The sequence below is a fragment of the Ctenopharyngodon idella genome, chromosome 3, assembly GCF_019924925.1.
Source record: "Ctenopharyngodon idella isolate HZGC_01 chromosome 3, HZGC01, whole genome shotgun sequence".
NCBI lineage: Eukaryota > Metazoa > Chordata > Actinopteri > Cypriniformes > Xenocyprididae > Ctenopharyngodon > Ctenopharyngodon idella.
The window spans coordinates 10,110,254-10,125,342 of record NC_067222.1 but is presented as its reverse complement, the minus strand read 5'-3'; the positions used below and the strand labels follow the sequence as shown (position 1 = coordinate 10,125,342).

The 15,089-nt window shown below is 36.3% G+C and overlaps 2 protein-coding genes and 1 long non-coding RNA gene across 3 annotated transcripts in view; all 3 read left to right on the top strand.

Moving 5' to 3' along the window:
* The window catches only part of LOC127509964 (H-2 class I histocompatibility antigen, Q10 alpha chain-like), a 134,390-nt gene that overhangs the window by 11,455 nt on the left and 107,846 nt on the right, over positions 1-15,089 (top strand). The gene's annotated exons all lie outside the window — the stretch shown is intronic.
* On the top strand, positions 10,164-11,549 carry LOC127510004 (endonuclease domain-containing 1 protein-like). Its single transcript, XM_051889481.1, has 2 exons — positions 10,164-10,561; positions 10,754-11,549. The coding sequence occupies exons 1-2, from the start codon at positions 10,250-10,252 to the stop codon at positions 11,348-11,350; spliced, it is 909 nt and encodes a 302-aa protein (XP_051745441.1). The 5' UTR covers positions 10,164-10,249; the 3' UTR covers positions 11,351-11,549.
* LOC127510081 (uncharacterized) lies at positions 11,746-15,037 on the top strand. The gene is made up of 3 exons (XR_007929464.1): positions 11,746-14,684; positions 14,860-14,931; positions 15,024-15,037. It is a non-coding gene; the product is annotated as an uncharacterized LOC127510081 (long non-coding RNA).

The window sequence follows — 15,089 nt, the reverse complement described above, 5'->3', positions numbered from 1 at the left end:
TTTTTAATTTTTTTTTTTTTTTAAAGAAATTAATACTTTTATTCAGCAAGGATGCATTAAATCAAACATTTATAATGTTACAAAAGATTATATTTCAAATAAATGCTGTTCTTTTGAACTTTCTATTCATCAAAGAATCCTGAAAAAGAAATATTGTACACAAATATTTTGTACAATTGTACACAATAAATGTTTCTTGAGCAGCAAATCATCATATTAGAATGATTTCTGAAGGATCATGTGACACTGAAGACTGGAGTAATGATGCTGAATATTCAGCTTTGATCACAGGAATAAATTACTTTATAAAATATATTCAAACAGAAAACAGTTATTTTAAATTGTAATAATATTTCACAATATTACTGTTTTTACTGTATTTTAACTAAATAAATGCAGCCTTGGTGAGCAAATGAAAGTTAAAAAATACATGCTCAGGTTTAATGTTATTTTAAGGTGGGATAGAATTGAATGAACAGCAAAACTCAGCATTTTGTTTGCTTACCCCCTCTCACCTCACTTACCCCAGTTTGGGAACCACTGCTCTATAGTAGGCGCTGTAGTAATGGTAGGGTTGGGATTGGGATTTGGATTAGGTGGAATTAGCTCAACAGTGCCTACTAGGTTCACTGGGTGCGCAAAATATAAAACACAAAACGAAATATTTTGAACAAATTATATATATATATATATATATATATATATAGTTGTTATCAGTCACACCCTGCTTCATTAGGAAATGCAACTTTTCTATGCTAGTTGTACATCTTCTGATTATAAAGAATAAGAATGACAACACAACTGAGATTTAAGAAGAAAAAACATTTATTGAAGTGATTTATATGATAATGATGAAAATCACAACTATGATTTGAAGATAAAGAACAAAAACAGAAACCTTGGGAAATTTTTTATATTAAAAAATGTAAAAGATAACTTGTTCATGATAAGTGTTTGTAAAGAGAAAAGGTAAAGAGAAAACTGTTTATTAAGGAAAACAAGACAACTGTTTTTGTAAAAGTGTTTAATAAGATAATAGCTCATTAAAAAAGACAACTGTTATTGTAAAAGTACTTTATTAAGAATGTAGTTTATAAAGAAAAGAGACAAAACACTTGTAAAGCTTTATTAAGAATATGTTTATAAAGGAAGACACTACAACTGTTGTTTTAAGATTTTAATAAATATTAATAATTGAAGACAAAGCGCAGGATGCAGCAGAGGATAAGAGTCCGAGAACAAAGAGACAAGCCTTTATATATAGACTCAGATGAGGGGAATTCCAAAGAAGATGACCTCAAGAGATCAGATAGTCTATAAAAGGCTGGAACGAGAAGAGAACAGGAGGGGCTGCTTCGCACCTGAAGAGCTTCTCCGGCACCAGAACCAACACTGATGATGCCTCCATCGCTGATATTGCCTTGACTGAAGAATTTTTTTGATACTTTAAGGAGAATCTTATTTCCTATAAGACCCAAACTGTTCTATTCCCGCCTAAAAGGGGTTATTCACTCTTTAATGCTTCTGTAAAATGGATGATGAGACCATACATGAATTTAGCTTTACTTTGTTTTAAGTTGGCCTAATGCCCTAGACTTTGCTATATAAGTCGAACTAAATAAACTTTGAGTGAACAGCACTTCTTGTGTTTGTGTCATTCTTTGTCCCCGGTACCACTCTGCTCTGCATTATATCGATTACATATTGGAGCTCCATTTTTATCTAACAATCTGGGGCCTTGACCATGGGGGAATCCAGAACCACAGGAGCGTGAATTGGACCGAGACGTACAAGGAAAATAAAAAGCCTCAGGTAAGTGTTCCTTTTTCCTATAAATTGCTTACCTTATCATTCAAAATGAAGACTACTCTAACAGGCTATTTTTAGACATATAATACTTCATAATATACTTTAATAAAAACTTTTAAAACAGCACTTGAAGCTATATAGAGTTTGTTTTTGGGCAAAGGCTGTTGTTGTAAAGTGAGAGCAAAGAGGAAAATAACTGAGATATCAGAAATATATGTATCTATTTAAATATTTGTCACATTTGTAGGAAAGAAAAAAAAATCAACCAATAGCGTTGTTGAATAGGCTGGTAGGTGTGGACTGCCACAACCATGCCGCACATGACTATCACAAGTTATGTGTTTTTTCAAGGATAAACCAAATGTTAACCATAAGTTAAGATATTCCATGGTGTGCCATAGCCAATCCTCAGTTGTGTACTGTCATCTGGGCCGTATACCTCAATACAAATTGTGATCTAAAAGAAAATTCCTTCCAATTCGAAAGCCATGGCAAAGCATATACAGGTGCTGGTCATATAATTAGAATATCATCAAAAAGTTGACTTATTTCACTAGTTCCATTCAAAAAGTGAAACTCGACAGTTGTCCAAAAGACGACTATTGACACCTTGCACAAGGAGGGCAAGACACAAAAGGTCATTGCAAAAGAGGCTGGCTGTTCACAAGCTGTGTCCAAGCACATTAATAGAGAGGCGAAAGGAAGGAAAAGGTGTGGTAGAAAAAAGTGTACAAGCAATAGGGATAACCGCACCCTGGAGAGGATTGTGAAACAAAACCCATTCAAAAATGTGGGGGAGATTCACAAAGAGTGGACTGCGGCTGGAGTCAGTGCTTCAAGAACCACTACGCACAGCCGTATGCAAGACATGGGTTTCAGCTGTCACATTCCTTGTGTCAAGCCACTCTTGAACAACAGACAGCGTCAGAAGCGTCTCGCCTGGGCTAAAGACAAAAAGGACTGGACTGCTGCTGAGTGGTCCAAAGTTATGTTCTCTGATGAAAGTAAATTTTGCATTTCCTTTGGAAATCAGGGTCCCAGAGTCTGGAGGAAGAGAGGAGAGGCACACAATCCACGTTGCTTGAGGTCCAGTGTAAAGTTTCCACAGTCAGTGATGGTTTGGGGTGCCATGTCATCTGCTGGTGTTGGTCCACTGTGTTTTCTGAGGTCCAAGGTCAACGCAGCCGTATACCAGGAAGTTTTAGCGCACTTCATGCTTCCTGCTGCTGACCAACTTTATGGAGATGCAGATTTCATTTTCCAACGCTGATTCATAACGCTCCGAATCTTCCTGAAGCAGTGTTTTGAAATCGGCCATCACTAAATAAGTCGTTATTTTGTTTTTTTTGGTGCACTAAAAATATTCTCGTCGCTTTATAATATTAATATTAAACCACTGTACTAACATGAACTGATTTAAATATGTTTTAGTACCTTTATGGATCTTGAGAGAGGAAATGTCATTGCTCCCTATGTAGGCCTTACGGAGCCATCGGATTTAAACACAAATATCTTAATTTGTGTTCCGAAGATTAACAAAGGTCTTACGGGTGTAAAACGGCATGAGGATGAGTAATAAATGACAGAATTTTCATTTTTGGGTGAACTAACCCTTTAAACTGAAATTCATTTATTTTGTCAAAAGTTCTTAAGGACTGTAAATAAAGATCGTGTTAGGACTGCTTTCAGATTTGAGATATTGACTAAAATGTTTCTTTGAGAATTACAGGCCTGGCTTCATATATTATCACAGTAGATTAATTCTATTTGAATTCTTCTTTTTTAGAAATGTACCAATTTTATTAGTAAAACATTTTATTCATGCATATTTTATCCCTCTTCCTTGCAGAGAGACACTTTACATAATATTGGAAAATAACACAAACAAGCAGTCAGTCAGAAAAACAGTGATCATATAGAAGAATAGAATCAGTGCAAAGGCCGTGGCATCCATTTAGATGGCCAGGCATGTGTGGACTAAGAGGAACAACATGTGTCCTAATAATAATCGCAATAATCATTGTGTCAGTGATCTTCTTGCAAGAAGTAGGTAAAATCAAGCAGAATGACACAACCCCTCAGAAAAGGGAACTATCAGGGTTAAGGAGAAGTCCACTGCACACCAACCCACTCAGAATAACTCTAAGACAAGGCAAGGATGAAAGCTTTCTGTGCGACCCTATATCTGTACGTATGGGGGTAAATGGTAATTGGGAAGGAACGTGAAAAATATATGGCGACGGTCTATACCTTTGTGTCGGAGCATATAGGTCAGACATAAAAGCCTACGTTGGTCCAGGAGCGTGGGGTATCGATGGGCGATTTATGGCAGAAACAGTACTACAGGAACAGACATGGAAAACTTGGCGAGACAGAACAAAGAGTCACTCGCTGTTATTGAACGTTACAATACCCAATGTCCAGTTTTCTGATGCAGGAACATATTACTGTGGATGGTCTACAACGGGCATGGATTCTTATCAACAAGTCCAGGTTCACGTAATTCAGCAAGAATTGGATATGACAGTTCAGAACGTAATAACCGAACCATCTCAGAATTTAATTGATTTGCCACCGGATGTGTCTACAAAGGACATAGAGTTTATCATGAGTTCAGATTTGAGTGATAGTATTAAGGAAGTTAGAACAGCTAAGGCCAAGTGTGAAGGAAATTATGCATGCGCATTAGCACTCCTACAACGAGGAGTTCTGAAAGATGAGATAAATGGAGAGTGTTGGATTTGTATGCATCTACACTCAGCATGGAGAACCTATCCAATAACATCTGAAGTAGCGCGCCTCGGAAAAACTAGATGTGATATGCCGAAACAAATGTCTATCATTGTGCAGATGACAGATAATCTTAGAGCAAATCGAGCAGTAGCATCCTCTCTCAAAGATTATAACTGTTCTTATACAGGTATCCCATTTAAAGGACCAGTTTTTCACATACAGTCGCACATAGCAGACCTATGTATCTGCTCTAATAGAGGAAAGCATTTCGTAGGAATATCAGATTGCAAGAATACCATAACAGTAAATCGAACGGCCATAAACAATAATAACTGTACTCTTAAGTACCACAATCAGACTATGGAGAGTTTGAGTGTCCATTCTCATCTCTTGATAGCTCCCCAGGAATGATCTGGACCCGTGGAGGTATGGCCTATTATCACTTAGATGAGGGGGGCACCTGGATTTTTCACACAGACATACCTGTTACGGTACTGATGTTGATTTTACTGCTGATAGCTCCATGCTTACTACAATGTATTAGTAGTTCTATTATGCGTTCTATTACAGCCGTTACATCAAGAGATACTTATCAAGTGATGTTGAGTGCACGAAACACACGCACATTTGCTTGTCCAACTGTTGTTTCATCAGAGGAACATGTATCAGATACAGATACTCATGATGATTATATTCATACTTATCAGTTGGAACCTGAAGAACATATGGAATCAGACATCTAGATGTAATCCTTATTAACCTTTTACTAACCAGATCTCCTTCTAGTTATAGGTATATAGGAGAATATATTTTGAATTATTAGATTCTAACAAACATACAAGACAATAACCAAAGTAAGTAAAGATCTAACAAAAAAGGGAAACAACCAGTTCATTGTGGAACATATCTTATTCTGATATATTTATCACTGACATGCTTTAAGAAGAATATAAAGGATAAAAAAGAAAACATACTAAACTGCTTAAGCAAACATTTTGCAATCAAATTAGAATAGATCAACTGCACAGATGAAAAATACTGTACATACAAATTAATCGTCAATTGATTTTAAATTAATTCAGACAGCAGTCTATATGGCTCTTCTATGAAAAGTCATATAACGCCATTGTATAAAAGCTTTTGTATTTTTAAATCAAATATGAACATCGTATCTTAGTAGCAAATATAAAAATGCTTTTACACTATTGGTTGTTTATCAGCATATAATAAAATTATGAAACAAATTGTATGAAAACAAAGCATTGTGTATTGTTTTCTGTTATAAAAAGTCCAACTATATCATAATGAAAAAGAAATGTTGGTTTACATTCAAAACTAAAAAAAACTGAAAAGCATTAACAACAAAACAGAGAACTCACTTCTGTAATTTTGTTAAAGATAGCCTAAACTTGTCCCGTTCTCTTTTTCACTTCCCTCAGCATCCAAAACATATGTTTTCAGCAACAACAAAAATAAATCAGAAAGCTTTTTTTTATGGAAAGAGCCATTAAAAATACAGAAAACAGATCGCATTTTATTCAACCAAAGTAATGTGAGAAAACATCACATTAGGGTATAAGTATAGCCTACTTAGGGCATTTTCACACCTATGGATCGTTTGTTTTGTTCTGAAACAAGGATTGCATTTGTTACAATGTTGCATTTTCGGCAACATTTCAAAGCATACCAAAATGTGTTTATGCAAGTCACATGCGAGTACTTATTGTCTTCTTATTAGTCAGAGTTTTCTCACCGTCATCCATCAAGATGATTGACAAGTTCGCTTCATGAGCTTACTGAGGCTTTATTTGTAACTGTCGAGACACACGCAAACACTATAGCCGATTAATCATCAAGTCAAAGCAGCTGTTGGGAACCAGAGTACAGTCTAGATAGTTAAAATCACCCATTTTAATCCCATTCAGCTTCTATTCAATTGATTGAGTCATTCAACTGTCCTCTGATTTCTGACCGTTCACTTATACAGCTACTCAAAATCTGGTCTCTTATCACCCTAAAAACCTGTCACTTATAAGTCATCACGCACAGAATTGTATCGCAAATCATTGGCAGACCTCTCTCAGCCAGATAATGCCATGCAGCTCCCATTCACTGCTCTCACTGAAGAGTTTATGGTGGCACAAATGAGAAAAGCCCTACAGTACAAAGATTCAAGGGACCCAAATGTGTCATCAGCCAGTATAGAGGTGAGGACCGGTAGAAAATTGCAGTGAATAGCAGAGAATACTGTGGAGATGGCAGAGTGTCCCACAGAAGGAATTGGGGGGAAATGAGGCAACTGGTTTGGAATATTTCCCAAAGGTCCAAATATCATCACCACCTGATCCAGCAGGTGTGGAGGAGGAGCGGGTTAATAGGGTGGTGGGGCTACGGCAACAGGGAATGTGAAGGCATAGCTCATGGCAAGATCACCTGGACAAACATTATACAGACATACTATTTTCATGTCAAGTTCCTTGTCCAGGTTGTGTACGACACACTACCAAGTCCAGCGAACCTCCATGTATCTGGGGCAAAAGTGAAACACCCTCCTGCTCCCATGTGTCTGGGGAAAGGCTCTTTGGAACATCTCAGGTCCTGTTTCCACCTGGTATTAAGATGCGTTTTGATCAATCGGATCACAAGTGGACGACTCTAAATACAGGTGTAAACAGGTTCTAAAATGTTTTTAGCTTGTTCACTTTCGACCACTTCCAGAGGTAGTCGAAAACGCATCCGATCAAATTTCTTTCATAGTGTCGACGCTCACGTGGTCGAATGTGTACAAACAGCCACTAAAGACTGCCTAGTCTCTGCCTACTGACCTAACGTGTAAACGTTATGGGAATCGTGCTAGCCAGACGGGATCAGCTGAAGACACAAGTTTGGTTTGACGACGGAAAATGTACTAAGCACAATGTTCTCTCACACCGTGTCTACACCAGACGCCACAACAGCTGTCTATACTTAATGCGACAAACCTAACGTTGCAAAGCACCTGGACTACGTCAGAAATAGAACGGGGAATCTGTTTACTGTTGGGAATTTGTTGCGCTGTGCCGCATCCAGTGTAGACAATATCACTGATTATAATGGGTTCTATTGTCTTTTGACACGTCATGTCACACCGCTCACATCACATCTCCATGTGCGTTCATATGTTAATTGTGCAAGCTTATTTCATCCATTAGACCGAAAGATCTAAAAAAAAACTTTACATTTACCCACCCATAGACTCTCCCCTCAAAGAAATCAGGACAGAAGTGGTTGAAAGTGGACAAAAGAGACGGATTAAAACTCCAAGTGTAAACCACCAAGTTGTCTGCTTTTGATCCAATTGACCAAACACATCTTAATACCAGGTGGAAACAGGGCCTCAGCAGCTGCCCAAAGGCATTGGTCAAAAGCTTTTATCACTTCCACCATGACCAGGTGCTCAGGGCAGTTGGTGATAGTAGCCCCTTTCACACAGAGATTACGGAAAATACACTGGTAATGTGTCCTGGGATCATCTGACTTTGGTTCATTCACACAGCCAGTGATTTTCCACCATCTGTGCGTGCGTTCACACACATCCTATAAAGATCCTGTAAAGACACGTGACATCAGGATGTGACATGTAATGTCTCCACAGTGTTTTAAGTTTGGTGATCTGCGATTCCACACTCGAGCATTTTTTTCTGATTCAATCAAAAACTAGCACATCGCGTACCGTTCCACTAAGCTGTTGAACGATCTCAGCTTCAGCGTAATCACTACAACACACCCCTTGTAAAGCAACGTGACAGGCTGATGGTTTTCAAGGCACAGCCGCCAGACACAACAAATCAAAGTACATTATTGATAATAATCAATTTTATCAATTAGTTGTTGGAGTGCTAAATTCTGACACCCAGCCAGTTTATTAACCCCATTTCCCAGTATGGTTAGGATTATGCAATCAAGTAGCAACCTCAACAAGGGTGGCAATGATTTAGGGGCGCTGTTACGGATCTGCTAATTTAGTATAGCACCCTACTTCCTCCTGTCTGCTTCCTCCAGAAGAGTTCCTCATTCCAGGGATGCTGGGTGAGCAGTTTTGTTTCTAGATTCAGCAACTTTTCAGACTATTCTGGCAATGTTTTTCTTTTCTTTTTTTCTTCAAAAACGCACCAACCATTTTGGCTACTTTTAAAATGTATTATTTTTAATGTATTATTCTTTCAGTATTTTAATTTGTTGATACATTGCTATTTTTTAAGCCAAATAAATACGCGGACAAATCTCCTCTTGTTATCCTATTTTTTTTTCTTTTAAAAATTGTTTATTTTAATTATTTGTGAAAAGAGAGCACAGAGTAGCAGCATATAGTTGTAGTAATGCCATGTCCTCTTATTATAAGGGACTCAGGGATTGTTTTTTTTTTTTTTTTTTTGGTCCCACTTTATATTAGGTGGTTTTAACTATGATGTACTTACATTTAAATTAATCATTTGATACAATGCATTTATTGTGTACATACATGTTTTTACATTGTACTTGTATTTTAAAAAAATACCTGCATCTATTTACATCTGCAATTAATTTTTATAATTGCACTGTTGACCCATCCCTTACCTTAACCCACACTTAAACATACCCATACCACCAAACCTGTCCCTAACCTTACCCATATCCCACCTAAATAGCAGCGAAAATGTTTTGCAATGCAATATAAACACAATAAGTATATTGTACTATTTTTTGATGTAAGTACATAGTAGTTAAGGGCATTTAATATAAAGTGGGACCGTTTTTTCTTCTCCACAACACTGCCATATTACTGCAGCCATGAGTTCATCAAAGTACACTAATATTAACAGAACTATATATCAACAAAAATGAATGTCAAACAGTAGTGGTGTAACGGTACACATTCATATACTGCAATTTTTTTTAGGTAAATGTCTTTAGGTTTGGTATGCACTTTTAACCAACATTAATTGCCCAGTGTTGTTATTTTTTTGTTTTTTTTCTCTCTATAAGAAACAAAGTCTCATCTTTTAAATTCTGTTCATTTTATCATGAATTTCAAACAATACATGTTATTTTGGTGCTCTTTGATTTCTAAATTTCTGCATTTTAACATTTAAAAAAAAAATCATTCTGTATAATAAGCTTGTTTTCTCATGGAAAACAAAAAATGTCCCCACAAGGGACAACAAGGTCAAAGATTTTGATTACTGCCATCTTGTTTCACAGCACAATGTCATGCCAATAAAATAATTTAACAATACAATCATTTAAATCTGTTTTTAAGCAGTGCTACCGATTATTAATTGATTGATTTTATGATTTAATTGTGCAATTTGAGTTATGATTCCAAATGTTTCTTTTTACTTAACATTTGCTATATGTAATATGTTTTTTTCTATTGTTGTTACCATGTAAAATGTGTTTCATTTTACATTATTGTCTGGTTACTGTGAATTCAAATTTGTGTTTAGTTGTTTAATGAAAAAGTTGTGCACTGCTAATTCTGGTAACTGAGTTTTCTTATAAACTTGGTGGGAGTTGAGCTCATAGTAATGAGTGTGTGTGGGTGTGGTCTCTACTGCAACACTATTTAAATGCGTACGAGGAAAAGCTATGTCCATTACGGCTTGATTTTGAGAAATTTCTGTGGAACTGCATCAACATTTCTGCCACTTCAGCTTTACTTTTGGTTTGAGATTCAGTTCAGGTGAAGATGCGTCTGTTTGTCATCATCTCAGTGTTGCTGGTGTTGGGCTTTCCGTTCATCATGACTGAAGTTGTTGAATCATTCAGCACATGCAGCGATTTTTTTTTAAAAGATCAGCCTCCAGATATTAAAGATGTTCTAAACAATTCAGCCTCGCAGGATAATAACCGCTACAAATTAATCTGTCAAAGGTATGACAACGAATACAGATTTGCATCTCTCTATGACACAATGAAGAGGATCCCTATTTTCTCAGCTTACAAATATACTGGGCATTATGATGAAAAACCACATATTCCATGGATGGTGGAGCCGCAGGTAATGTTTCTCATGGTGGATTTTTAGTTATAATTGACACCTCATTATTATCAAAATTGAATTTTTTCTGAGCTTTATTCATCTGATTTTACTTTTCTACTAATAATAGTTTAATTTTGTATTTTTTCTAAGTTCTCTGAGAGTTTTAATGGCTATACATCTCTTTCTTTTTGTTCATTATCTCTTCTGTAGCTTGAGCCTTTAGATGGCACAATGTCTGTACCAGGAGCCAATCAGGCTATAGACAGAGACTACTGGAACCAGGAAATACCGGACAAACTGGAACGTGGTCACTTATTTCCCAACGGCCACGCAGCTGATGAAATTAATGCTGAATCTACATACACACTGACCAATACTGTGCCACAGAAGAAAAGCTTTAATGGTGGTAGTTGGAGAGTTATGGAGCAAAATGTTAGAAATTTCATGCATTCTAACTGCCGTGACAAAAATAACGCTGATAAAATCTTGGCGTATGTGCTGACAGGAGCTGTGCCTGGTAACAGACTCTTGAATGAAAGAGTCAACATTCCCTCACACATGTGGACCGTCTTCTGCTGCTTTAATACTAAGACTAAAGCATGGGAATCCAAGGCTTACTGGGCTGAAAATAAAGGTGAGAATATACCACACCCAATAATCGCTGAAAAAACCCTGGAGCAATTAGAGGATTTTCTGTCTAAAAAATATAAACCATTCACACTCTTCAGTGAAGAATGTTACAATATTTTCCCACAAATTAAATTATTCAGTTCTGAAGATGTACCTTGGTGGCTCTTAATTAAATAATTTCCAGCATTATTTTGCACCTGGTTATGCAGCTAAATGATCTCTAAAATCATTCTCAGCTAAGCTTGTTTGAATGTGAAGGTAGCATGAAAAAATAACAGTAAAATATTTCTGACCCTGTTATTTCTTCAATGTCTATGTAATGCAAGACAAATAAATGCTTTCAAAATAAAAGCTTATACTCTCAGTGCAAAATTGAGCCTGTGTAGTTTTATTTATCTATTGAACATGACACAATCACATTAAGGTCATTGTTTTTGACTGTCACAACAGCATCATTTTCTTTAATAAAAAACAAAAACAAATTTGCATCATAGTTCACCACTCTATGCGTTAAAAACAGGTTTGAGGCGACTAGAAGAGGAATATGACAAAATGTACATTTTGGGGTGAGTTGCTTTTTTAAACATATGTATTCCTAAATAACGAATTAAACTGAAAAGTTGTTTATGAGAGTAGATCATAGTGAGTTGAATGTAATTTTTTTTTTTTTTTTTTTACATTATTGTCAATTTAGACTGCAAAGAATTTGCCCATGTGTAATCTGTCATGCAGTTAGTTTTAAAATGTGCAAACCCACCAAAAGCTGATGCTGGAGTTCATCTGAAAAAAGCTATGCTAATATCTAGTATCCCAGAATCAGTATCTGGTATTAAGAAAGAAAAAAAAAGTTCATAAGTATAGGCTACAGCAGATTTATTTTATTATCATTGAGATGCTGTTAAAGTGTTTCCTATTATATTAAATTAGCTTTCATTTTTTATGTCTTTTTTATTTTAATTTTAGTTCATGTTTTAGGTTTTTTTTTTGTTGTTGTTAGTTTGATAAATATGTCTGTATAGTTTTTATTTTATATTTTTTTATATTTTAACTTTTTATGTTTGCACATTTTTATTGTTTTAGTTTTAGCTATTTTAATCATCATTAGTATATTAACAAATAAACTATTAATAAATATGAACTCATTAGCCTTGTCCAAATATCCACACTTGCGGTCTTTGTACTTGACCACTTGTCTACTTACATGATGTATTTCCTGTATTTGGCCCAAGTGTTCAAGTAGGTGTGAAGACCGCAAGTGTGTATAGAACTTTTGATTACCCAATGGGACACACTTACAGTTGCAAGAAAAAGTATGTGAACCACTTGCAGAATCTGTGAAAATGTGAATAATTTTAACAAAATAAGAGAGATCATACAAAATGCATGTTATTTTTTAATTAGTACTGTCCTGAGTAAGATATTTTACATAAAAGATGTTTACATATAATCAACAAGACAAAAAAAAAAAAAAAAAAATAGCTGAATTTATTAAAATAACCCTGTTCAAAAGTTTGTGAACCCTTGATTCTTAACACTGTGTGTGGTTACCTGGATGATCTACAACTGTTTTTTTGTTGTGTGATGGTTGTTCATGAGTCTCTTGTTTGTCCTGAGCAGTTAAACTGAGCTCTGTTCTTCAGAAAAATCCTCCAGGTCCTGCAGATTCTTCAGTTTTCAAGGATTTTTTGCATATTTGAACCCTTTACTGCAGTGACTGAATGATTTTGAGATCCATCTTTTCACACTGAGGACAACTGAGGGACTCAAACACAACTAATAAAAAAGGTTCAAACATTCACTGATGCTTCAGAAGGAAACACGATGCATTAAGAGTCGGGGGGTGAAAACTTTTGAACAGGATGAAGATGTACAAATTTTTCTTATTTCGTTTAAATATCAATTTTTTTTCATTTAGTACTGCCCTTCGGAAGCAACAGAAGATGTTTCCCAGAAGACAAATTAAGTACAATTTACCTTGATCTTCAAATTCAAAAAGTTTTTACCCCGGCTCTTAATGCATTGTGTTTCCTTCATTTGTGTCAAATCATGATTCGGATCGCGTGTCAAACCGCCAAACTGCTGAAATCACGTGACTTTGGCGCTCCGAACCGCTGATTCGACACAAAAGATTCATAACGCTCCGAAGCTTCATGAAGCAGTGTTTTGAAATCAGCCATCACTAAATAAGTCATTATTTTTTATTTATTTTTATTTTTTTGGTGTACAAAAAATATAAATTGTCACTTTATAATATTAATATTGAACCACTGTACTCACATGAACTGATTTAAATATGTTTTTAGTACATTAATGTATCTTGAGAGAGGAAATGTCATTGCTGGCTATGCAGGCCTCACGGAGCCATCGGATTTCAACAAAAATATATATCTTGAACTCTTGTCATGGAAACTACTGTATGTATAAACCTTAATTAACAATTTAATAGTTAAATGCTCCATTTCTGCATATAATAAAGAGTACAAACTATATATAATTGCATCTTAGTATGTTATATAGTTAGCATTTGAACCACACTTGCTAGGCAACAAGAACAATCCTCTGTAGGCTAGACCTCCCCATTTAACAAAGCTCAGTCCGACCTTTGTGACCTTTGAAGGATACAATTGGGACACAGCTTATGAGTGCACCTGATAACGTCCACTATGGTTTCGGACACCACTACAAATGGCTGTCCCCTCAAACAGTGCCCTATTTAAGGGTATAGGGCAGGGGTGTCCAAGCCTGCTCCTGGAGAGCTACCGTCCTGCAGACTTTAATTCCAACCCTGCTCCAACACACCAGTCTGTAATTATCAAGCAACCCTCAACACCTTGATTAGCTGGTTCAGGTGTGTTTGATTGGGGTCGGAGCTGAAATCTGCAGGATGGTAGTTCTCCAAGAGCAGGGTTGGACACCCCTGGTATAGGGGGTGATTTCGGCACAACCCCAGCGTTTAATTCTCACTAATCAAACACACCTGATTCAAGTCATCAGCTCATTAGTAGTGACTTCAAGACCTGAAATCTTTGTCAGAGGAGAGAGACATCCAGCATGTTTCCTGTGGACTCTAGGACCAGGGTTGGGAACCACTGCCTTAACGAATAAAGATATCACTAAATAACAACAAATAAAATTGATGTCTTTGGAAGAAGATTACAGTGGGTTGAATATCATTTTGTCCCAGTGCTTTTAGATGAGCATTAGAGGGGTGTTCTGTCCTGCAGAGTTTAGTGCCAACCCCAATTAAACTCACCTGAACCAAGGTAATCAAATCTTCAGAACCTCTAGAAACATCCAGACAGGTGTGTTGGAGCAGGTTGGAGATAAACTCTGCAGAACACTGGCCCTCCAGGAGCTGAACTGAGCACAACCGACTAATTAGTTATTTTGAACATTAAAATTAAAATAGAGTGCGAAGATATTCAAAAATGACTTTATCTATCATGCCTTTTAGTCATCACAAACCCAAGAAAACCTGTTGAAGAGAAAGCTGGAGTTCATCTGGAAGAAGGTACCAGCAATCCCAATGTCTAATCAGTTTTATGTAGATTATACAGATTTTTTCACAGGGATTCAGGGCACAGTTAAACAGACATGTATCTAGTCATTTCAGCTTTATTAAATGTGAATGTAATGTCTGAGAATAGCACTGCCACTACACACTTCATATTATCGTGATTTTCCAGGACAAGCTACTGAATCATCGAATGCCAATGCAGCTAATGCTGAAGAACCTTTGCTCAAGAAAGAGTTTAAAGGTATGTTTTAGATATTGTTTTATTTACTCAGTAGATGTAAACCAATGTAGATGCACTTTGACATTTCACAGTTTTTTTTTTTTTCCTAACAGAACAAGACACTGATAGTGAAACCTCAGGCAGCAATGAAGCTCACTGGAGAAAGTCAATTTTAAGTG

Excerpts from the sequence above, each read along its gene's own strand:
- LOC127510004 (XM_051889481.1), top strand. The coding sequence starts at position 10,250 with ATGCGTCTGTTTGTCATCATCTCAGTGTTGCTGGTGTTGGGCTTTCCG. Across the intron at positions 10,562-10,753 it reads CATGGATGGTGGAGCCGCAG|CTTGAGCCTTTAGATGGCAC; the intron begins GTAATGTTTCTC and ends TCTCTTCTGTAG.